This window comes from Rhea americana, unplaced genomic scaffold (assembly GCF_003343005.1).
Source record: "Rhea americana isolate MKP2758 unplaced genomic scaffold, rheAme1 scaffold_30, whole genome shotgun sequence".
Taxonomy (NCBI): domain Eukaryota; kingdom Metazoa; phylum Chordata; class Aves; order Rheiformes; family Rheidae; genus Rhea; species Rhea americana.
Window position 1 is genome coordinate 3,389,138 of NW_028186424.1, and position 22,758 is coordinate 3,411,895.

General features: G+C 38.0%; 1 protein-coding gene across 7 annotated transcripts in view; it reads right to left on the reverse strand.

Annotated features, from left to right (window-relative positions):
• ABLIM2 (actin binding LIM protein family member 2) overlaps nucleotides 1-22,758 on the reverse strand; it is a 141,129-nt gene that overhangs the window by 38,880 nt on the left and 79,491 nt on the right. For 6 of the 7 annotated variants that reach the window (XR_014896430.1, XM_085309617.1, XM_085309615.1 and 3 more), the window contains exons 7-11: nucleotides 17,294-17,381; nucleotides 14,028-14,086; nucleotides 10,716-10,793; nucleotides 5,930-6,076; nucleotides 452-572 (exon numbers count right to left, since the gene is read on the reverse strand). Coding sequence is in view for 6 of the 7 variants with exons in the window: in XM_085309617.1 (XP_085165743.1) it covers nucleotides 452-572; nucleotides 5,930-6,076; nucleotides 10,716-10,793; nucleotides 14,028-14,086; nucleotides 17,294-17,381 (493 nt within the window). In the remaining variant the exon portion in view is untranslated. The remainder of the gene's footprint in view (nucleotides 1-451; nucleotides 573-5,929; nucleotides 6,077-10,715; nucleotides 10,794-14,027; nucleotides 14,087-17,293; nucleotides 17,382-22,758) is intronic. The other variant, XM_085309616.1, reaches the window with a different exon arrangement.

Below are 22,758 nucleotides of genomic sequence, written 5' to 3' on the forward strand. Positions count from 1 at the left end.
GGATTCACTAGCCATTCCTCCAGCTCTTGCCCTATGGTGCAGAAAGCCACCACGGACTATAACCCTGGCACAAGGGTTATACAAGGAATAGGAAGTCACCTAAGTACTCTCGTGGCTTTGGACACTTGCTGCTACAACGCCGCATGGTGTAAGAGCTGTGTTTTGACTGTGTAGTTTCAGGAAGGATGGGATCAAGATCAAGTCTCTTTTAGTCTATTACATTTTTTTTCGTTTTCAGATACATCAAATTAAGTTTTCTAGATGCCTGGGATTTCTTTCCTAGATGGTCACACCTGAAGTACTTGTCACCTTTGTTCCCATGTTACATTAAACATAATGCTGTAATGAACCACTACTCCACCTAAACAGTTTGTCAGTGCCTTCTCTACTTACAACATAAGAACAAATAGGAGGAAAATCTAGAGAATAAATAAAACTGCTTCTCAATTACCTGGTCTGCTGTAATGCTGAGGAGAATGGGATGTTGGAGTGTAGCGACCATAACCCAGAGAGCCAGCAGAACTAGGACTTGATGTCCTATACTGTTTGAAAGATCTATCATCTTGGTCACCCTGAGAACAACAGAGAAAAATATAAGTCATTATGAAAGAGAAATCACTTTCAAAACAGGCAGGATATGCCTGTTTCGGTGTCTTGTAGAAAGAACTCGATTCTGCTGTAACAATCCATGCAATCCCAATGAAATGAGGGCAGCTTTCAGCTGTAAGCACCTCCACTGAAGTAAGACTCCAGGAGTTCTGGAACTGCCAAATATCAGAAAAGGTCATCTTAATTGTAAAGTCAACAAATAAATGAATTTTAAATAACAATATTATTTAAAAAGAACAGGTCATCGTAAAAATATTGTTTCAGCACCATGCAACTTCCCACTCTGCAACATTCTATAATGTTTTAAMAAAAGTTGGTAGAAGATGAGATCAGGTAGCATGATATAGCTACAGTCACTTTGTGCGAATGGCTGCATAATAAGAGTATAATGATTACAGACAATACAAAATCAGCACTCTTTGGCTTGATTACCTCACAAAATCTACTTTGCCTGCTGTATAAATTGTTTAACATACCATACTATGAGTAAAACATTGTTATTATTAGTGAAGCAACTGATATAAACACTGATAAACAGCATTAAAATTATTGCTGCAGCATTGTGCAATGCAAGTCATATAATCTACTTCCACTAGAAACTTGACTTCAGCTACTTAAAACTATGAAAACCATTAATGAATGAATTAGATGTGGAAATGATTTTATGGAAACTGGGTACAAATTCAAAGTCAATTATCTTGTTTCTTTTTATACAACTCAGAAATGGCTCGAGTGAAGTCCAAACTAGAACAAACCAGGGCAGCCTACAGAGGCTTCCGACAGAAAGTCGTATTCCAAAGAAGGTTCCCCCCACTCTTTCAGTAGGAGTGAGTGAAGAACATGCTATCCCAGAGCAGGTGTTAGGAGCTTGTCATGACTCCTGGGACATCTTCAGGCGTCTGTGTGACTCCCACTGGATCGTTCATCATTTATACACATGGGAGATCCTACTCGGCTACATCATCACCTTCCAGATTCCAATCAGGGCAACTTAATTATATCCATCCACTCATCTTTAGAGTCTTCCTGCCTGAAGTTTCCCACTAGGCTCTGGGATTATCCTTGAACCTTCAGAGATGTACCATGTTCTCCCAYTACAGCCATCAGCTCCTTTCCTCTGGCTCATGTGTGCTCTATCTCCTTCATCTCACCCCAGACTTACTTAACTATGTAAAAAAAAAAAATGGAAAAATAGTTTTATATAGTGAAAAGTGACATTATTATTTAAATATCCATTTCAGAAACAAAAAATTGTCCAAAAGAGGGAGAACAGCCGATGTCTTCCTAAGCATGTAGCGTTGTGTAGGCATTCTGTCACCATCTCCTCCAAGCCCTGTGTGAGATACTTCTGTCCTTAAGTAGTCWCATTATTTAGTAGCTATTCTAACTTCTGTAAACAGTTACATGCAGCATAGCAATGCTCTGGAAAACCTTGTAATGTTACTTAAATACTGTAATAGCGTCAGCTTATAAGTGATTTATAAAGTGTCCAATTGTATGATACAGTGAAATTTTCTTCTAATAAAATCTRTGCAACGAAACTGTTGACACAAATTTGCAGAGGCTTGAGAACCTGACCATAGACTTGTTAGAGAAAGGCATGAAACATGGAAAAGCTGAATAACCTGGGAGAATTCATATGATGTGAATCACAGCTGCATCACGCTCCAGACCAACGTCACTTCTGGAATTTAATACTATGACAGTTACCTAACAGATAGCTAATTCAAATCAAATTATTATACTTCTGAAACACCAAGACTTCACACTGATAATTTCAGACCATACCTTTTGTTTCTGTAAGGAACAATCAAGTTCATGAAATCTAATTTTAAATACAGCATGCTTTTAGTTTTAAACTATCAAATAAATCACATTTCTATTAGGTGACTTCTCTTTTTACTCAATGCTGACAGTGCCAATTGGTGATTTATAATCCTTAATGGAAACTCCCAAGTTGTTGTTAGACCTTATTCTCCAGTATTACTATAATTTTAAAACACATTTCTGCTAACATAAAACTAGGGTAATGAGCCAGACCTCTAACATTCAATTGAGTTTCTGTCTGGGAAGGAAATTCTTTCACTGCTTCTAAAGTGATACTGTTTGGAGTAGAATTGACTGTTTTTGACCGTTTATGTCCATCAAAAATATACAAACATAAAAATTTAGATATATGCAACTGATTTAACAGTATGTGCGTACAAACAGTACAAATAGTTTTAACTATTTGTGAAATTAAAAGAAATAATAAAAAAAAGGTTATGCCAAGCATCAAAGTCAACTCATGCTGATAGCTTTAAATGTAAAAACAAAGTATGTTTCCCAATGTAGTTTATTCAGTAGAGCTGGAAGAAGTGATCACAAGACAACCTCCCTTTCAGGAAGCGTGGATGGCAGCAGCGACAGATGCATACAGATGACGATCCAGAAGCAGAGCACGTATTCAGCACAAGTAACACGATTTAAAACAGAAATGGCGAAACCCCATGCACTGTAGAGGCAAGAGGCAACACCCGTGTCGGACTCTGCTGCTCATCACTATGACCGAGTTTAATGCATCACGAAACGGGTCAGAAGAGGAGAACACAGGCACTGGGGATTACCTCAGTAGGTGTTGGAGAGAGCAACTGAGGTGACTGCAAACAGCAACACACAAAGTCACAAATTAGTGGTTAAAATTCATGCATGATGTTACTTGTGAGAGCAACTGCTCTTAAAATATCAATATCCATGTATAACCCAATACTGTTAAGAACAATACCTGTYAATTAAGCTAGGGATATTTTCCTTTTTCTTTGCTTTTTAAACAAAATGATGAAGAACAAGTTGTAAGTCCCTTCATACACAGCTTTTGCTGATTTTATTGCTATGAAACCCTGTGGTCACGTCTGGCAAGTACTGTACCACAGAGAGTGCTGCTATCAGGAAAACTCGCATTTAAAGCAACTACCTTAAAGACACAAACCCTAGTTGAATCTGCCTTGAAGTTTCTCCAAAAACTGGATTAGAATTTTGTTGTTTGGGGCTGGATGTGTTTTAAGGAAAACAAAAATAACTTTACTATTTAATWTTTAATTAAACATTACATAATCTGACAATTTGCTGTGCACTCATTTTCCTTTCAAAATTGAACGGTAAATTTTGTTATTTGGGCCTAAATCTACAGTAGTATCACTCACACCGCTGGAGTTGCAGGTATAGCTGGGATGCTGAAATGTGGGAGAGGCTATGTCATTAGCTCTGCCAGGATCAAGGATACAAATGTTTGGAGCTCCATGAAAATCCATGTTGGACTGAGAGCCACGGCCCAGAATCCCTTCTTGGTTTAAGCACCTAGAAACAGATGACTGACTCCCACTTTATTGCGTTTTGAGATAACACTGAGGTACGGCCAACACGAACGCCTACGTTAGCAGACCTCCCTGAGCCAGCTTTGAACTAGCAGCACAAGCTCCAGGGGCAGAGCAGATGTGGTACGACCCTGGCTGAGGGCTTCAAAATATGCTTAAGCGTGAAGGCAGAAAAACGGGTAGTCAGTCTGGTATCTTAATCATTGTTAACTTAGGTATCTAGCTTAAAGCTTGCTCAAATATATCTAAATGCTAACAGTCATGGCTGCAGCGGACATACATTTCTTCTTGGCCTTGCTTGGTTCTTTGGAAGAAATCAAGCAAAGAGCYGCCTTCAGGCAGAGCTCCAGGCTGCTGCTCTGAAGTGAGCAAAAGTATCATCTCCTGCAGCCCCACGGGAAAAAGGTCYGCTTTATGATGTGGCCTTTTTTATATTCTGTTAAGGAATATATCTCCTGAAAAGGCCAATGRCCCCAGTTCTCCCAATAAACTTCTGTAGCAAGCTAACCACTGAGCCACAGAGTAAAAGCAGGGGACAGGGGCAATATCCTCTTCACTGTAGGTTTTTTTTTGGTTGGTTGGTTGGTGTCTTCAAAGCTGAACTGCAGCTACCTTGTAACCTGTTCCTGAAATTGTGCTGCTGAGGTTTCCTAAGCTCACAGCCACGGTAGCCCAGCAGAAGCACGARCTGCCACTGCACTTGGGTGGTTTTGGTGTGCCGCTGGGTGGTGGGACTTGCTGCCGCCCAGTGCCTTCCCAGGATTTCAGCAGAAGGCTGCTCAGTATATGCATCTCTGTCAAGTTGAGACGCAGATGGGCAGGCAAGAGGGGGCACAAATATTACTAGCACCCAGGAATTTCAGCGTAAAAAGGAAGTGCCAATGTTACATAGGCTCAGGGCTAGGTAGCCGCTAAGCAGAGGCTTTCAGTTTCATGAATTCATAAACCTAAATATCATTTAAATCCTTTACCAGATAAAATCTTAATTCTTTTACCGTTCATTGTAGCGAGCTACTTTGGTTCAGCACTGTACAGAGGAGATTTGGAAGCGAATCGGCAAGACGTGACCTATGTGCGGCCCTTCACATGAGAGAAGCTGCAGATTTTAGWGGAACTGATTACAGATAAAATGCCTGAGTGGCTGCAGGACTGATACTCTTATAAACAGTATGGCTGTTATTTAAATTATTAATTTCTAACCCATATTTACATCTGTAGAGAACAAAGTGGACTTACACTCTACATAGTGCATATCTTAATAATACATCTAATGTATCTGAGAGGTTTTAATTTGCAAAAAGTGCCCAGAATTACAAAAGAAATCAGAAATTGAAACAAAAGGTTAGGGAAGAAAGGCTAACTTGTACAATGAGTTATATTCAAGCATGTTTCATATAAAACAGCATTAGTATTAAATAAGATTATGTTAAATTAGATTTCATTAGCACAAACTGCATAACATCAGCTCTGCACACGAAAAGGGCAAAATGCAGGCATGACACGAGGATGAACTTTAAAAAGGAACAGTTGAAAGAAACTTGTGCATAGAGAACTGATACTTTCATTGTATTTACCAAAATAACATAGTACACTTAAAAAAAAAACATGAAAGACCTTTGGCTTGGTTTCTGATTTTTGCATTATAATTAGCAATGGTTCCTGTTTTTTATCGCATGCATGTACAATTCCTCTCATAAATAAATGTATTTTCATTACATGTCATYTACTTAAAAAATGATCACAGAAAGCAATGCATTAATTTCCATGAACTAGAAAGTGAAAGGTATACTGCACTTGTTTGCTGAAAGGCTAAAATGCCTTGTGAATGAATGGATGACATGACTCAATTCAGTGAATTTGTGAAAGATTTTTTTAAAATTATGCACATTTAAGAGTGTTCAGCAGCATGTTTAATGATCATAAAATTTCAAATTCACAGTAAAAAAAATATACCCATGTTTCAGTACCTCCCCATAACTATGCCTGTCATCTGAAGAGTAACTGATATATGGAGAATAGGAGATCATATCTGGGCGGTCAATGTTATAGATGGCTTTATTTTTAGGAAGAGCAGCCAAATCCCTGTAGTCAAGAATTTCATCTCCAAGCTTTGCCTAAGAAAAGGAGGAAACAAAGTAGTGAGGATAAGAAAGAATATGATAAGGATGCAATCAGAAAAGGACAGATATATGCTGGTAGAAAAGTCAGTCRTCATATTAATAAACCACCTCTTCTACTTGTGAGAATTTAAATATCTTGTGTTTACGACACAATCCAAAATATTACTRTTGTTTCCTTTTTATATACTGGTGTTTTCTACTTTGTCACTCACATTTAGCTAATACAAATAGCATAGTATTACTGCAGTTCCCTTGGTTACATCCTACTTACTGTTAGCTGTACAAAGAGACTCATGGGGCAAATACTGCAGTCTTTTTCAGGCTAAATGTCCTTCAYTTTAAAATGGTTTTGGTATGCAGAGTTCCCCAACCACAGGCTGTAATGAATAATCAAAAATGTATTTCCAGCGTATACCCTCTAGATGCTGAAAAACATCATGCAGGTTTTTAATTCTTTCCATTCAACAGAATCCCACAGCTTCACCTCCTTTTCTGAGTATTTCTAAACAGCCCTTAATTGCTGGTCACAAAACCAGCAGATGATGGATATGTGCCGTGGTGCATTAGTTCAGCAGATCACAGATGCAATTTAATCCTTTCATGACAGTCACACAGCCAACAGAGGGAAGAGCTCTCTCCCTCACAGTTGTTTCCCTCCTCGTTCTTCTCGCTGCCCTTATTCCAAAAGACCAACTCTCAAACCACACATTTTCACAGTTATGATAATGATAACATGCACTAAAACTGTATCCAGCATAACTGGCCATGTAGATATCATGATGAATTGACTGGGGAGAAATGGGCAGCAGAATTGTCTTAATCCCAGTTCAGGTTTTGCAGAAGAGTAAATTCTTTCTTGGCAGCAAAAGAGTGAATAGAGAGTAGTGAATCTCACTATTAGCTGAGAATGYCAGTATTATCTGTTGTAAAACTGAAATGTTCTCCACATGCAAAAAAGAAAGTATCTGGGAATCAAGCAACATTTGTGCAGTGATTATATTCTTTTCACARTAAGAGATAAGTAATGTTCTACCRACTTTCCAGGGCAGTGATCTGATTTATTGAAATACACAGRAGAACTTTTCATTTTTCCCTTTTCCTAAAACAATGTATGAATCTGTGCAAAAGGAAGGCCAATTAGCAGCATGGGAAGGAGGACGATTCCTCCTAATCACTGAAGTGGGAACAAAGCCGCCACAACCATCACACAATCTTGTCTTAAAAAAACTAATGATAAAATGTGTTTTTTTAATCAAATATGTGATTCTTTAAGATGACACAGTGATCTAAAAATCTCACCCTCCTTGCAGCTATTTTAACTAAAGAGCAATGAAATAGCTCCTTAGTTGAAATAGCTTCTTTCTAGCATAGGCACTGTGGCAGCAGCCACAAATGTCTTTTGAGAAGCCAGTTGCCACCTCTGATGCAGGGACAGGTCATTCAAAGATCAAGAGAATCTGTTGGGACTTTGGACAGTGTTGTGTCCTACAAGGAAGGCCAAGGAGGCTGTGACATTTTTAAAGGTATTTAAGGTTGTGCAGATTACTCTAGTTAACCCAAAGAAATTCAGAACTGAGCTTTTCTATGCAAGTGTGAATTATAGTCATTTTAGCCCCTATTTCACCGTGTAGAAAAGCAACATCGAATCTTCTAACTACAGACTTCAGAACTGTCAGAGGCCCAAAGTTATTGATTTATATAATTCCTTTCAGTTTAAACATCCAAACATAGGCAAAATCAGATGAAGAAAACATCTTCATTTCTAAACACTCTATCTAGCCTATGTTATTTTTCTTTTTATTTGTTTTACCTACTTTCAAATAGATGAGTGGTATTTAAATACTCTGGAGAAGACTCCAATTACAGTAAAGAGGTTTAAAATCATTTTTTCAACAACCCAGTGTTTTGGGTTCTGTTAAAACCATCCTCTAAGTTTAGAATATCTGTTTCATTTGGAATATTTAATGTTACAATTGTATAATTGCAAATATGATCTTGTACAACAGTATAATGTGATTTCTATTCCTAGTATGAGAATGATCAACATAACCATGTAACCTAAAATAAACTTTCCAGTTAGATACCTCTCTGTAGAGAGCTCCTAATTCTCCCTTGGTAAAATCCGGCCAAGTATAAAGAAAGACTTTTATGTGAGCCTCATTTAATGGCATAATGTAGAAATTAACTGTTTTTAAAGTGGTATTTAGGGCCTCTGAGGGCATGTCTGCACTGGAGTAAATTCCAGGCTGGACATAATCCAGCCAGAAATGAAGCTAATGAAAAGATGTCCATTAACTTCAAAGTGCCTTGGCTTGAGCCCTCTTCCAGGGCAAGAAGTCACCGAAGTCTGATAYGAGCAGAAGGAGAAAAAGAGAAGTATGTCTTCAGTAAATGGACCATGTAAACCACATTCAGAATTAGTCAAAAACATGCTTTCTTCAGCTTTCCGTAGCTGAGTGGTAAAGCACAACCCAGACATCTCCCATGAGACCACCACGTTGTTCCATATGTTTGTACTGCTCTGATTTGACACCTTTTAAACTGTGAGTACCACAAATTCATGGTTCCTGGGCTTTAGCCATTTTCTCTACGTTCTGTTTTGTCCAATATGATACTTTACAGAGCTCCCCAGTTGTTAAGGTACAGTTTCACTGCTGGCTGGCCAAATCCATGCTACTGCTGAAATGGCTGTCCTGTGTGCGCCTTCCCTCTTCACTGTTCCCACCTGTAGTACTACACTGACGTTAAAGCCAGGTAGACAGCTGGATTTTTTTTGTATCTTTGGTTGACTGGAGGTTTTTTCCTGGATTATTTTCTAGTAGAATCTAGTCTCAAATCTGACTGATCATACTCTGTGTACCCCCTAGCACTAGCCGTCTAGGAAGAGGCAAGAACACATGGCTGGGAGGGACAGGACCACATGTGGGCAGGGCTTTTCTTTCAGTGACAGCATGAATTTAGATTTGGTTAAACCAATCATGAAAGTGCACCTGAACTGAATCTGGAACATGTCTATATGTCTAACACTCCTATAATTGAAGATAAATGCAAAAGCCAAAGAATCATTTTCATAATACGTAAGTCCAATAACATGTTTTTAATTCTCTTTCCTTTCCCTTTCTTGAAAGTCGAAATGGGATTTAATCAAACTCACAGCTTACTGACAATTAAGCGGTCATAGGAGAGACAGATAGAGCAAGAAATCACACGCCTCTGGGGAGTCTTTTTTCCTAATTGACTCATATTTGCTAGAGAACTTTATTCTTTCACAGTCCCAGCTGCCTTTAAAGAAGTATATTACAATAACAAACATTAGAATTGTGTGCTAATTTGATGATATCCTTTGAAAAAACAGAAAAAAAGGAGGTTTGTCCTTGACTATGAACAGCCTGTGAAGCATATTTAAAGAAGTAATTACAAATGTCATGAAAAAAACAGTACCATTAGATAAATGCCATATAAATCTTAGAAGAACACTCATGTTTATAAAAACAATAAAGCAGCACATGGCTGGAGAAATAGAGACCATGTGGCCAAAGAAAATGCTTACATGGTAATAATCTGTTAGCAGAGTGACTTGTCTCCATAGCAGTTGTAGCAATGACCTTTTTTTACTGGGCATATGCCCCTGCCACCCACCACCATGGACTTCTACTGGAGTACTTAGAAATACTAATGCACATTTATTTAAGAGGTAGTTCCTACAGTTCTAGCTCAGGCTTACTCAGATAAAGAGTATATTGAGTTTAAAAAGAAATTTTATTTGAAGAAAGAAGACAAATTTGACTCCATGGCACTGTTCTGCTTGTCTCAGTGCAGTTAAAAAAAACCTCTCAATCTTAGTATAATAACTTCTCTGGCAGTCAGTTGCAGCTCCAGCAGCCTTCTCTGCATATGGTATTGACAAGACAACTTGCCTTCCAGAGGGATGTTGGGTGTGACAAAGAGAATAGTCATGGCCACACTCAAGTGCTCAAAGAGACATTTGTATGGAGCATGCCGTATCTGTCAATATTTTTTACCTATTCAAGTTATGACCTTAAGAATTTACCCATGAACATTATCTGCAGCAAGTACTCTAAGATACACCTGGTATTGAAAAAATATTCAATGTCAGTTGTTCAGTTATTTGAAAGTCTCTCTCTGAGCTTTCCAGAGCTAGCACTTCTTAGATCAGAAACAAGGATCCTCAAGGTTAGGGGCTGAAATTTGTTAGGGTCTGAATCCTGTAATCACAGACATGAGTGTTTTCATAAGTAATCTGATGCAGACTCGGGGGCTAGGTTTAGACAAGGAGTGTTCAAATCTAAGCCTGTAATCTACCTGGGGGCTGTACTGTTTACTTAAACTTTTCTTTTTAGAAAGCATTGTAGTATTCGGCATGCTTTCGTATAAATTAGCTGTACTGGTAAGTAGTAAGTGCTAAGAATAGACCACAAAAAATAAGGAGAAATGGCCAATATCCTATTATTAAATGCAGTATTCAAACATTTATAACATGAGATTCTATTTTAGAGGAATCCTCTCACAATGGTTTGGAGATGCTAAATTTCCATGTAACATGCTGAACTGTAGGAGGAAGTATGAGTTTTTCCCCCATCTCAGAGAATGAATTTCACAGTGGAATACTTACATAGATCACACGGCTTGGGGAACCTGATGTGCTTGAAGCAGGTACAGAAATAATACTCTCAGAGGAAGTCCTAGTTTCCTACAGCAGAAGAAGAGAAGGGAAGAGAAACAGAAAAAAACATGAGAAAAAATAGAAGAAGAAATGAGAAAGAAGAGGAAAAGAAAAGAGAAAGAAGAAAAAGAAAAAAATGTATCTGTTGCACCAAAATTGTATAAAAGATGTTTCATTTAATTTAATGTTTACCTCTCAACAACAGCAACTTACAGCGAATGCAAAACATAAATACATGTCAAAGACTGTAGTCAATAAAATTCACATTTTGTTAATGGAAAAAAGATTTTATGCATTGCTTTCTTCTCCCTCCCCTGCAGAACGAAATGGGCTGGAGCATTACTGGGCTAACAGAACAGCCTTGGGGATTAGTAATGACTGTTTAAGTTGCAGCAGCTCTGAATCTGGGGTCGCAGGAGGATATGGTGGCAACATGTCTACTCTCTGGTTATGAAGTCAAACTTATCTACTTGCTTCTGGGATGTTTCTTGGCACTGTGACACTCACTTTAGCAAACAGCATGCAGAACATCCTCAATAAATCATAAAGATACAAAAGAGGTTAGCTTTTCCCTCTCTCATTGTAAGAGTACTGGATTAATCTTAATACTCAGCTATTTTTGCACTGTTTTCAATCATGCTGGCATTCAGAGAGACAGAATTTTATTGCTTTCTTTTTGGTAGACTCCTTTATGGTGAAAAATATAATTACTTTTAAATAGCAAAAAAGGGCTGCAAGATAGCATAGTATAACCATGTGTGAACAGACCTGACATTGGTAATTGAAGTTTAAACAAATCTTCTTTTGAAATCATTTTTAATACTCTATTCAGCTATGCAAGCTCATCATAAAATATTCTTTTCCATCTATGGAAAAGTCTGTCCCTGGCTGGAAACAAGTGCATATTTTGCTGTGTTCACAGTCACAGAAACCGTTTACTGTCTCACTAAAGGCAGGCACTTCTGGAGGGCTGGAGAGGCTACAGTTGTTCAAATTCTTAAAAGGATTTTAGCATTACTAAGCTATCAGCTCAAGGTAGCATCTTGCCTACTACCCCAGTCTTTACTTGAAATACTTGCTATGTATTAGAAACAGTATGTGAATATAGCTTATCTCAGAGGTTTCTGTGTGAGAGGCATTACATAATCTGAAAATTGGTGAAGAACTTTAAAATGAATATTTAACAGGGGAACCCTTCACCAAACAGTGACAGAATGGTAGCTTTATATTTTAGTATTTACAAAGACGGTCATTATGTTAGTAGTAATTGTTAAATGCTTTCACAGGGAATGGGAAACTTTAATTTAAAAATAGTGAAGAAAAATGTCTGAAAGTAAAAATTCTGCAAATCAGGGAAAAAATGATTACTCTTCATCACAGCACTGTAGTGTGTTAGCAGAAGGATCAAACTCAGTGATCACAGCAATCCTTTTACTGACCTTCATTAATACAAATAGTCCTACAGACTTCTGTGGGACAAGGATCCAATACGAGGCAACAGCTCAGTTTTCTTTCACTTTTCCCCCCCCACAGTCATTGTCTTATCACAATTTCTTTTCCCTTCCACTCCAACTCCAAAGGTTTGGCCTGTGCTGCTACTCACTCCTTCTGCCTTAATCACCTATTTCAGTCATGTGCTGTGCATTTATCTATATTTACAGATACAAAACTTTTGAAAACAATACTCTGCAAAAGGCTGACCAGAGAATTGCACAATCAGTAGATCTTATTTTCAAATTCACTAGATGATACACTGAAAAGTCAGCTACTACCTTCCTTCCTTCCTTGTTTCACTACTGAGAGGAAGGACCAAAAAAAAGGAGAGGAAAACCCCAAAGAAAATTAAAAAAAAGGCTAGGGCTTGGAAAAATGCTTTGAACTCCATTCTGGTTTTCTTACTCAGGCAAAGCTCCCCCCTGACTTTCAGATAAGATGTCTTCCTCTCTGCTTGAGAAGTGGCAGACTCCCGGTGGCTCGGGAGCGATTTATCATAAATGAGTCAGCCTTTAAACAGCATCTTCCATGGATGCTTTCTGTGCCTTTGTGGGGAAAAGGCAGTCAGTATGAACCCAGCACAACAGCTCCCACTGTCCTTCTTTGAAGGAGAAACAAAAAAATTACTACATTTTCAATAAATTACATGGGGTTTTAGCCTTGTAATTTCAGTTACTCAATCAGAATAAAATCCTCAGGAAGCTTGAAATGCTGCATAATATTATTAGACTAAATCAACAGCACTTATTAAACCAAAGTTTTTTGACCAATTTAAATACACTTATTCTTTTTTATACTGAAACACCACTTATCTGATATTCAGAGCTTGGCATAATGAATATTAGAACAATCACTTCCCAAGCACGTGGGTACAAAAATATAGCCAATGTCCTCCAGAGTAAAGTCTAGAACAAAATTTTTTTTTCCCAACACTGCAATTTAGTTAAAGTTGCACTTGCTAAGACACCAGATTTGTAAACACTCTTTTTATAGCTGCTGCCTGCTGTTCTGACTTGTCCCACGGGACTCGAGTGCAACCCTTGATAAATCAAACCAAAGCTTTTTCAAACAAGGATACCACTTGGAGCACCAGAAAAGAGCAGATCCGAAAAGCCCCACACTTGGCCTCTGTGTTAAATGAGATAGTCGTATCTCAGTCCCACCACTTCAGAGAGATCAGTTCCCCAGCTACAGATTAATTCTTCATTTCCTAGGGGCAGCTTATTCATCCACTAACGTTGTAATTATTAAAGTTGCCAGAACTCCCTCCTCTCCCCTTGCACATAGACAGACACACAAATCATCCAATTTAAGGAAGTACTTAAAGTCTGAGATTAAATTAAGGTGGGGGTGGCTTGGCAATGTTTTAAAAACAGATAATAAAAAAAAAGTCCAAGGAGGGAGTTCAGTAAAAAACAAATAAAGTGAAAGACCTCTGATCTTTTAAGAGCAGAGCCACATAAAAGGAGAAGAGGCTGTACACTGACCACATCATAATCAAACAGAAGTTAAAAATTAACTTTTTTTCCTCTGTGACAGCTTATTCATACAACTCTTGGACCAGGACTCTCCTTAAGTCATAGCTTTAATCACTAAGTAAAAGGCAGAACATAGTGTTCCATTAACTTGATAGATTTCAGTCATTTGGTATTTAAAATAATGTTAGTGAAACAATTTCAAAACCTTTCCTCCACAGCCCTCCACAAAAAAGGGATAGAGAATAATAAGAGAATGGAAAAAAACTGGATGAAAATAAGGTATTTTTACCTTGTTTTTTTCTTCAGCTTTGGCAGCCTGTCTACAAACTGGATGCCAGATGGATGTACCTGAAAATTAAATTCAGAGTTCTGGTTAATTCAGTGCCCTAATAAGTGGCTTTTATAGGATGCAACACACTGACTGATTTCACTGAAGTCAGGATTTCATGGATCCTCTCCAAGTTAAAAATGACAATTTCTCAACATCAGTAAGCCTGCATTTTAAATGCTAGGTGCACATCAGACAACTACATAGACTTCAATATGTGAAATAAATCTCAAAACCTTAGTCCTGGGAAATGCTAGAAGGGACCTCTGCAGGTCCTCGAATCCAACTCCCTTGCTCAGAGCAGGTCCTATCAGAGCAGGTGACCATGTCCTGGTAGTCCAAGTATCTCCAAGGATGGACATCCCACAACCTCTCTGGGCAACCAGCTTCAACATTTGAGCATCCTCCTGGTAAAGTTTGTTTTTCYTTATATGTAGTCAGAATTTCCTGTGCTCTCATTCTCCCTATTCTTGTGATGTTTTGGTCCAGGTCATCCTAGCTAGGATGCTGCGATGAAATAAATGACAGTTAAGTCATTTAATGCTAGCTGAAAATCCAATCTTTTTTTCTGAATCATTCACTGTGCAGATCTTGCACTTTCTGCCTGCTTGTCTAATACAAATTAAATATTTAAGAACTGTATTACTTCAAGGAAAGACATACCCTAGAGGAAACAGGAAATATATACAGAATGAACCAAGTTTATGTTGCAGATATGTATAGAATAGAGGTTTCTGGTAAAGTAAATGTGATTTCTACTCCAGAGATATAAGTAAAGGCAAATGTGAGAAACTTAATAGTTTTGTACCAGTCACAACGAAAAAAAATCCTTTAGAAGCTGAACACAATGTTCAATACTCAGACGGAACTGGAATGTGTGTAAATACAAAAAATGAAGAACTATCTGTACATTTTAATAGTAAAAGAAAACTTTACCCCAGTCTGATCTGGGACAAAACATGAGCTCAAGCATTTCTCCACACAGTTGAACAGTTTCAGTGCAGAGCAACTTCTGCATGAGTAAATGGGAAGTTGAGAACATTTGTGTTATGAATATTTAATTCATACAAGTTGGAGAGCACCAAGAAGATTTATAGGAAATGCTTTGTTTTCACAGCAGCTTGATAGTTTTCTTCACCAGTGGATTTTGGAAAGGAGATAGAAACAGAAAGTCTATTTACCAGAAGACAGATGGAGATCATTAGATTTTATTTCACAAAAATAACCCAGATGAACCCAGACTCAAGCAGTAAAAGATAATCGGTAAGTACAGACTGGACAAATTATGTCTACTAAATTTCTGAATTTTTTAGGGGAGTAAACTAGCAAAAAATTGCTTTACAGCACCTTTCAATTCAGCGCTAATTTATGTTCAGATTACGAGTGGGTCTGAGCTCTCCCACTGAAAGAGTTTGAACCAACTGCCACGTAAGCTGATGTAAAGCTTCCCACTGGTTTTAAATAGTATTTAATCAGCTTTTTTGAATGACTACTTACTTCCATATGTAGTCATGCAGAACTGTCTGAAAAAAGTGTCATTGCACCCAACTGTCACCTGCTATATGACCACTGCAGGCTTGTTTTCTAGTAATGAACATGCAATACGTAAAGGTACTATGCATTTACTATGCRTTAGTTTACTAAGAAGTGGAAGAACAATAGGTTATAAAACCCTGAAATTTGACATTTTTAATTATCCAAAATGTCTGGTCAGGCAGTCCAAACACCTAACCACCGATCTTTCAAGAAGTCAGCACTGGTTTCTGATGGCAGTTGTTCTTCATGTGAAGACAAAAAAAGTACGATAGTAAGTTGGTATGAATGTTTCCCTGCATCAGAAAGTAAAGTGAATAAGTGGATCCAAAATTAACAGGATCTGAGCTTACTTTATGACTCTTTGAACTAATAATCAGCCCAAAACCTAACAAATATCCATCTTTATAATGAATTGAACTTAAATATAAGATTCACTGCAACCTAGTTTTGGAAGTTTAAAAATCTAGAAACAAATTTGTATTTTGATATCTTTTTTTAAAGCACTGATTTTCTGTGGGATTTCAGTACTGCTAAATTACTTGGCAATTAGAAAAACCACAACATTTCCTGGCTCCTCAGGGAGAATCTATGAACAGAGACAAGGATCATTATGTCCTTTAATGAGATAGTTCTTGTTGTAAACCAAACTGACAATAAAATTGTCATTTTAAATAATACACAAAATTATAATTAGATCTTAGTGAGACCACTGTTGTGTTTTAAATAAAGCCTAACTTTTTCTGCTTAAAGAATGAATTCAATGTACTATTTTAGAAAACCGTGGACAATTGCAAAAGTTATGTTATGGATCTGGGCAAACATCTGATTTTAGGATAGTATCCCAACCTTGTAGAGAGACTCCTATCGAGTCTCTCTACTGTTTTTCTTTGAAAACATATCGCCAGTCAAAGAGGGAGCAAAAGTATTCATTTTCTCTGGTGACTGACCCTATAATTAACTGTGTATACATCTTTTTACTTTGATCAATTTAGTACAGCTAAAATTTGCTATATAAGAAATACATATTTTAGCTCATATCTGCACTAAATAGTGTTTTTCTCTTCCAATGAATTACACAGTGAGTCCTTCTCTATAACCACTGAAATTCCCTGACAGGAAATACTTAATTTCTCCTGTGCAAGATTATGGCTGCATAACACATAGACAGACTGTCTGGTAAGGACTTCAGCTTCCTGACATCTTCTTCATCATCTGAGGGTCATTAGATATGACCGAGGGGAATTCAAGTAAGGGGCTGCAGATTTTCTCTTGGGACCCAGATGGAAAATAGGTCCAACAACGGTCTCAGAAGTACAACAGCTGCTACAGGAGACCTACTGTCCCACACATGTTAGTTTTCATCCAGACAATTTATCACTGCAGAAAACCACATTTTTCAGTAAATGGAAAATTTTATAATCTTCACTGTAAACTACTTTCACTGGAAGGAAATAACTTTAATCATTCATTCTTTCTTTCTGTGATTCATACTTGCTATTAGATTTAAACAGGGAGGGAATTAATAATGAATTAGAAGCATCAAGGAGTTTTTTGGTTTTGCTTTTCCTTAGCTTACATATTCCTTCACCTTCTTTGTTATGAAATGAGAAAATGTCCAAAACAGCTCAGGCATGCTAGCAAGCATGAGCAAGAGGGCGATGCTGTCAAGTGTAGCTTGTTTGTTTTTTTACCTTGAAGATACATTTCTTCTCCTTCTGCAAACATCTGACTGCACCTGACACATCGTGCGCAAGTTGGGTGATAATGCTTTTCTCCTGCCTGTTTGAGAAAAAAAAATACAGATAATTAAGCTTAATGATCAATTTAGCAGATTTAGTATGAGAATTTTTTTCATTTTCTAGGATATGATTAATTATAATAAATTAGTTAATACCAATTAGTTCAATAACTGACTAAACCCAAAATGCTTATTTTGATTTCGGACACTTCACTTTTAAAAATGAAATTATGGCCTCACCTGCACAAAAATGTTAGTGACCAATAGGTAAATCTGTGAATTTACAGAGCAGAAGCTATTTCATATACCAGGCACTGTTTTCCCAGTAAGCAATCATAATGTGCACCAAGTGCAAGGCAGCTTAGGACAGGGAATTTGGGATATCATGACCTTGAGCATGGATTCACAACTCACTGCGTGTTCCTCAGCATCTGGTTACGCAGACACTCTTAATGCATTGCAAGAACCAAGCATCTTGTGCAAGGAATGAGCTTCCCCACTTTGAAGTGAAGTGTCTCGCAGGTGGTGTGTGCTTAGGGGCTTCCAGGAGGTAGCTGCGTGATGTGGCTACAGCACTGTAAATTCAGCCCTCACACTATCGGTACTATGCACTAACTTCCTCCTGAAGACAAAGCAGTAGCTTTGGCAATTGTTCTGGCTCGTAATTTAATAGCACCCTCTTCATAGATTGGAATGAGCACAGGACTGAGCTCTAAAGTTGCTCACACAGATTATCAATTTTTATGAATTTAGATTTCTAGGTACCTTATATCTCCATTAATTTCAACTGCTTTGCCATTGACTTCAGTGTGTTTTTCAAGAAGCAAAATATAAGGCATATTAAGGAGTAAGGACTTGTCAATGTCATAAAATTACTGTGCAACACAGAAAAAAGTGAATTTGATTTTAAACTAATATCAGGAAAAAAAAGTCAAGATTCTTGCAACAAGGGATTTATGCAGGAGTCAGGCAGTGACCTTTTCAGTAGTGTGGCCAAAATCCAATTCTGTGGCTAACTGTGGGCAAACTTGTTAGTTCTGGTTCCCACTGGCAAGGACAGCAGTACCACAAGTCAATGTTGGCTTGAACCAGACAAAAATAGCACCCAGGGACCTATGGAACAGCTGAATTTTGGCATGTCCTTCCTCCTCTTTGACCCCATATTTTTCTGCACCAGACAGAACAGCCTGGTTTTAGGCTCAAAGTCAATGCCACATCCATTATGAACAAAAGCCTGCAGACCAAATATCCCTGAACCCAGCAGAAGTCAGCTGGAGTTAAAAATGAGCATATCTGTACCGAACAACCTGTTTACCCAGATGAAGCTGAAAGGGCTGTTAGGATTTGTGCAACTTTAACAAATTATTATCAAGTATTTCCACACTATCTTCAGCATCTAAACATGGTCTCACAACATTGCACTGTAAATCTAGCCTTCTCTTAACAGTCCGTGTGCCTCTGTCCTTAAAATCAAAAAATATGTGACTGGCAAGATGCTGTTAGAAACTTACCGCTGTTATTACAGGGATAACTTGCCTGATTATTTTTGACTGACAGAGTACCAAAGCTTTCAAAAAGATTTATACTGAAGAATATAGGCTGGATCTGGGGGCTTTTTTGCCATCCACAATATTAAATACAGTAGTGTGATAATTTCAGGTTAAAGAAACTCTGAGTTTTACTTCACCAGTGTTAGATTGTTTCACCTCTGAAAATTTGTTGCTATGTGAGTTATATCAGCAACAAGGATGAGCAACACATCACAAAAACATTTTGAAAACAGCTTTGTTCCAGTTCACTTGTTGTTTTATGGTATCATTGGTGCAGACAGCTGAGTCTTCTGCAACTTTAGAAAAGGAAGATCTCCACTACTCAGTATGAAGTGTCAGACCTGAGGTTTAACACTGTTGCCTGAGTGCAGGTGCCTAAGCACATGTGAACATTTAACTCAGGAGACAGATCACAGAATCATGGAATCACAGAATCAGTAAGATATTACATTCTTGTAGACAGCTCAGTGAAAACCTCTGCTCAGACAAAGCTAAACGTGAAATAACAAGTAAAAAGAAGTACCATTTCCCTTGGAAGACTGGTATTACATGGGCATTGCTAACACAGTGCATAGCCTCAGTAATGCAATTGGTTTGGCCCAGCTTACCCAATTCCCAGGCTGAGAGTATCTAAGGGAATTCAATTATTCCTCTGCTAAAAGAAACTGTCAGAATGCATTCAGCAATAATGTGGATGCATCACAGAATAGAAGCTATTTCCCTAAATTTAACAGCACAACCAAACACATAATTTTAATTCACTAATCTGTGTAGTAACTAGTGTCTAATTACTAGATGTAAAATGACGAGAAATCTCTTTTTACAACTTAGATATACTTAGAACAGAAAAATCAGAGTAAAAAGGTGTAGTGATTCTTTTGCTCTACCCCAAGATAACTTCAACAGATTTTTCAGGATTACCTCTGAATTAAAATGGGATATATTCAAATTTCTCAACTAACTCTAAGTGCCGATGGCGTATTTTGTTTCCTCCTTTTTCCAGTTTATATGGTAGCCTTCTAACTGAAGCAAGGGTGACAAGACATGGCAGCTACTTTAAGCCTTGAAGTATTTTAAACCAATTACGTTATCTTTCTAAATGAGAGGTGATAGCTGCATCTCAGGTTATGGATTTGATGCCAGAATTAACTAATATTATTCTCTAATATGGTTATACAATTTGATTAGATACTCATGAATTATATTTAAGCCATGGGACCTGGGAGTGTTAGATCTGAACGCGTACCATAACCTCATCTTGGTACAGATTAGGGTGGCCTTCACCTGTGCCTGCTTTTCCTCTCTTTTCAGGCTATCTCAGAAGCTTCACCTCAGAGATGAACAATCAGTTTCCAGCAGAACCCAGAAATTCTATAAGCTTAGGGCAGCAAGCGTTTAATGTTTTCAGTTTAGCTCTAATGATGGCCTTGCTATTTTTTCTTTTCTTAGTTATATTGACATGAGGGAGTTTAAGGCAGCAAACAAATTCCTAACCATATGGTTACTTCTTCTTTGCACAGTTTGAAAGCTTAGTTTGACAGATTGTTGTCTCAGTGTTCCTTGTTTAATAAAATATCAACACACATACAACATGGAAGAGGCAATATCCATCCCTGACAGATCTCCCGCTGCTCAGGGAGCAGACTGCAAGATCCCCTCTCAGTAGCCATTTGCTTTAGGACTGCATCTGGACTTTGTGCCTAGGTATCTTAATGTGATGACAATATTCTCATAAAGGTCAAATTGAAGACATATTTTCACCTGATGTTTCYTCAAATCTGAATAGCAGAGAGTGTCCTTGGTAACACAGTACACTACCAACATTTTAATTTCCCTTCAAATGACTGCACCAGCTTTCCATAATTGCTGAGTCAAAGTCTCGCAGTACAATTTCAAGATCGAGTCAAAAAGGTCCTTAAAACTCTGAGACAAACTGTTTTGAATCACTTCATTCCTTCAGCTAGGAAGGACTGCTTGTAGAGGTAACGCTCTTCTGTGCAGCAGGCAGGGCCTTCTGGGTCTGGTCAAGGCGTGGAACGGTCTCCCCCAGGAGCCAAGAACCACCGAAAGCTGCAGCACTGTCTGCTCTGAGCCTGAGGTGCACTTCAGGGTTGCTATCTCTAACACAGCACATAGGAAAGGATATCCACACTTACTAAAAAAAGGAACAAAAAGCTCTGCAGCAGTGTACATAAATACCTTTTTTTCTCATTTCCCACACTTTCAGGGTTGAAGTAGATAAAAGAAAGAATGAACCTGGCGTGACAAATGTTAATCACACCGCTTAATGCACAGTTTGAAGACAGTATGAGAGCCTGTAGGGAACACAACATTCAATGCTGGCCAAACCAGAATAATTCATACTTGAAGGAATAACTTGAACTACTTAAAGCTAGGTTCTGCATTAACTGTCAGCACTCAGGAGAAAGATATTATGTTCTTGCAGACAGCTCAGTGAAAATCTCTGCTCAGTCTCTGACAGTGGTCAAAACAACCAGTGAAGCAGTAGAATATATAGAAGATGATAGTTATAATAATTCTGAAGCCATTACTGTGACATTGATAGTCCAGCCTCTCACGCGGTTGCTAAGAGTGCAGTTGATGCCACTTTTCACCGGAGCTGATGAGCGACAGCTGCTGCTGCACTGACACAAGAAGGACAGAACCGGTGTGGTCTGGAGCTCAAAGCATGAGCTTAAACCCTGGGAAGAAGACTCAAGATTTCTCATGACAATCTGACCAGCAGATTATAAGTACATCATATCTCACTGCATTATCCACTTAGTAAAGTGGTTTGTAAAGGCAAGAGAGAAAKCATACACAATCATTTAATGTGTTAAATAACTGATCTCATAACTCTTTGTTTGCTTTCCTGAGAATGAAGTTTTCARTAAATTTTTTCCTTTAACAAAAATATAACTCAGTATCATTACAAAATGAACAGTGGTAACTGACATCTTTTACTGCTGGGAGTAGAGAGTTCATGGAAGTGTGAAAAAAAAATCCAAACTGCTGCAATGGTTCCATCATATCAAAGCATATTTTCCATTTTAATGGCTACAACACAACACAGGTTGCTGTAATAGTGTATTACTACTAGTGCATCTTGTCTATCAAGTCAGTCCAAATCCTGCTGTTCTCGTACTTTGAAATCTCCAAATGAAGTCCTATCCTGAATAAATACAATGGAAGTTAGCCTACAAACACTTAAATTGCTGTTTTGTCAAGGCACAGTGCAGTTGTACAACCCAGAAACAAATCCAGCGAAAGACTGGTTTAAAGCATTCTTAACTAAAAGCATTTGATAGGGAACAAATTTTCAAGAGAATTTGGTCATCACCAATCACCTCCTCAGTAAAAGTGAAACACAAAGAAAGCATAAAACGCCCAACACTTTGCATCAAGCAGCTTTTCACCCTGAAAATTAAGAAGGACCAAAGCTTCTACGAAGGTAGTAAGACTGCTGTTACRTCTCTAAGTGGAAGAAGTTGCTGTTTGTATGGAGTGGGGAGGAAATACTCAGGTACTGCAGAGATGGACAGAAGTTTAAAACTTTAATTAGACAATAAATTACTCTCTTTTCTTGACTTTGTTTCCATTTCCTTCATAATTTCCATTCATATGGACTGTATTTTTTTTTAATAGGGCCCTGAAATTTCTCCAGGTGCACTAATTCAGCTAACAGTAGGAATATTAATCAGTTTAAAACCAGGGAGTGTACAAGTGTATCTCAGAATGATAGAATAATTCATGTTGGAAAGGACCACAGGAGGTCATCTAATCCCATCTGCTACTCAAAGCAAGATTAACAGTGAACTCAGACCAGGCTGTTCACGGCTTTGTCTAGCTGGGTTTTGAAAACCTCCAA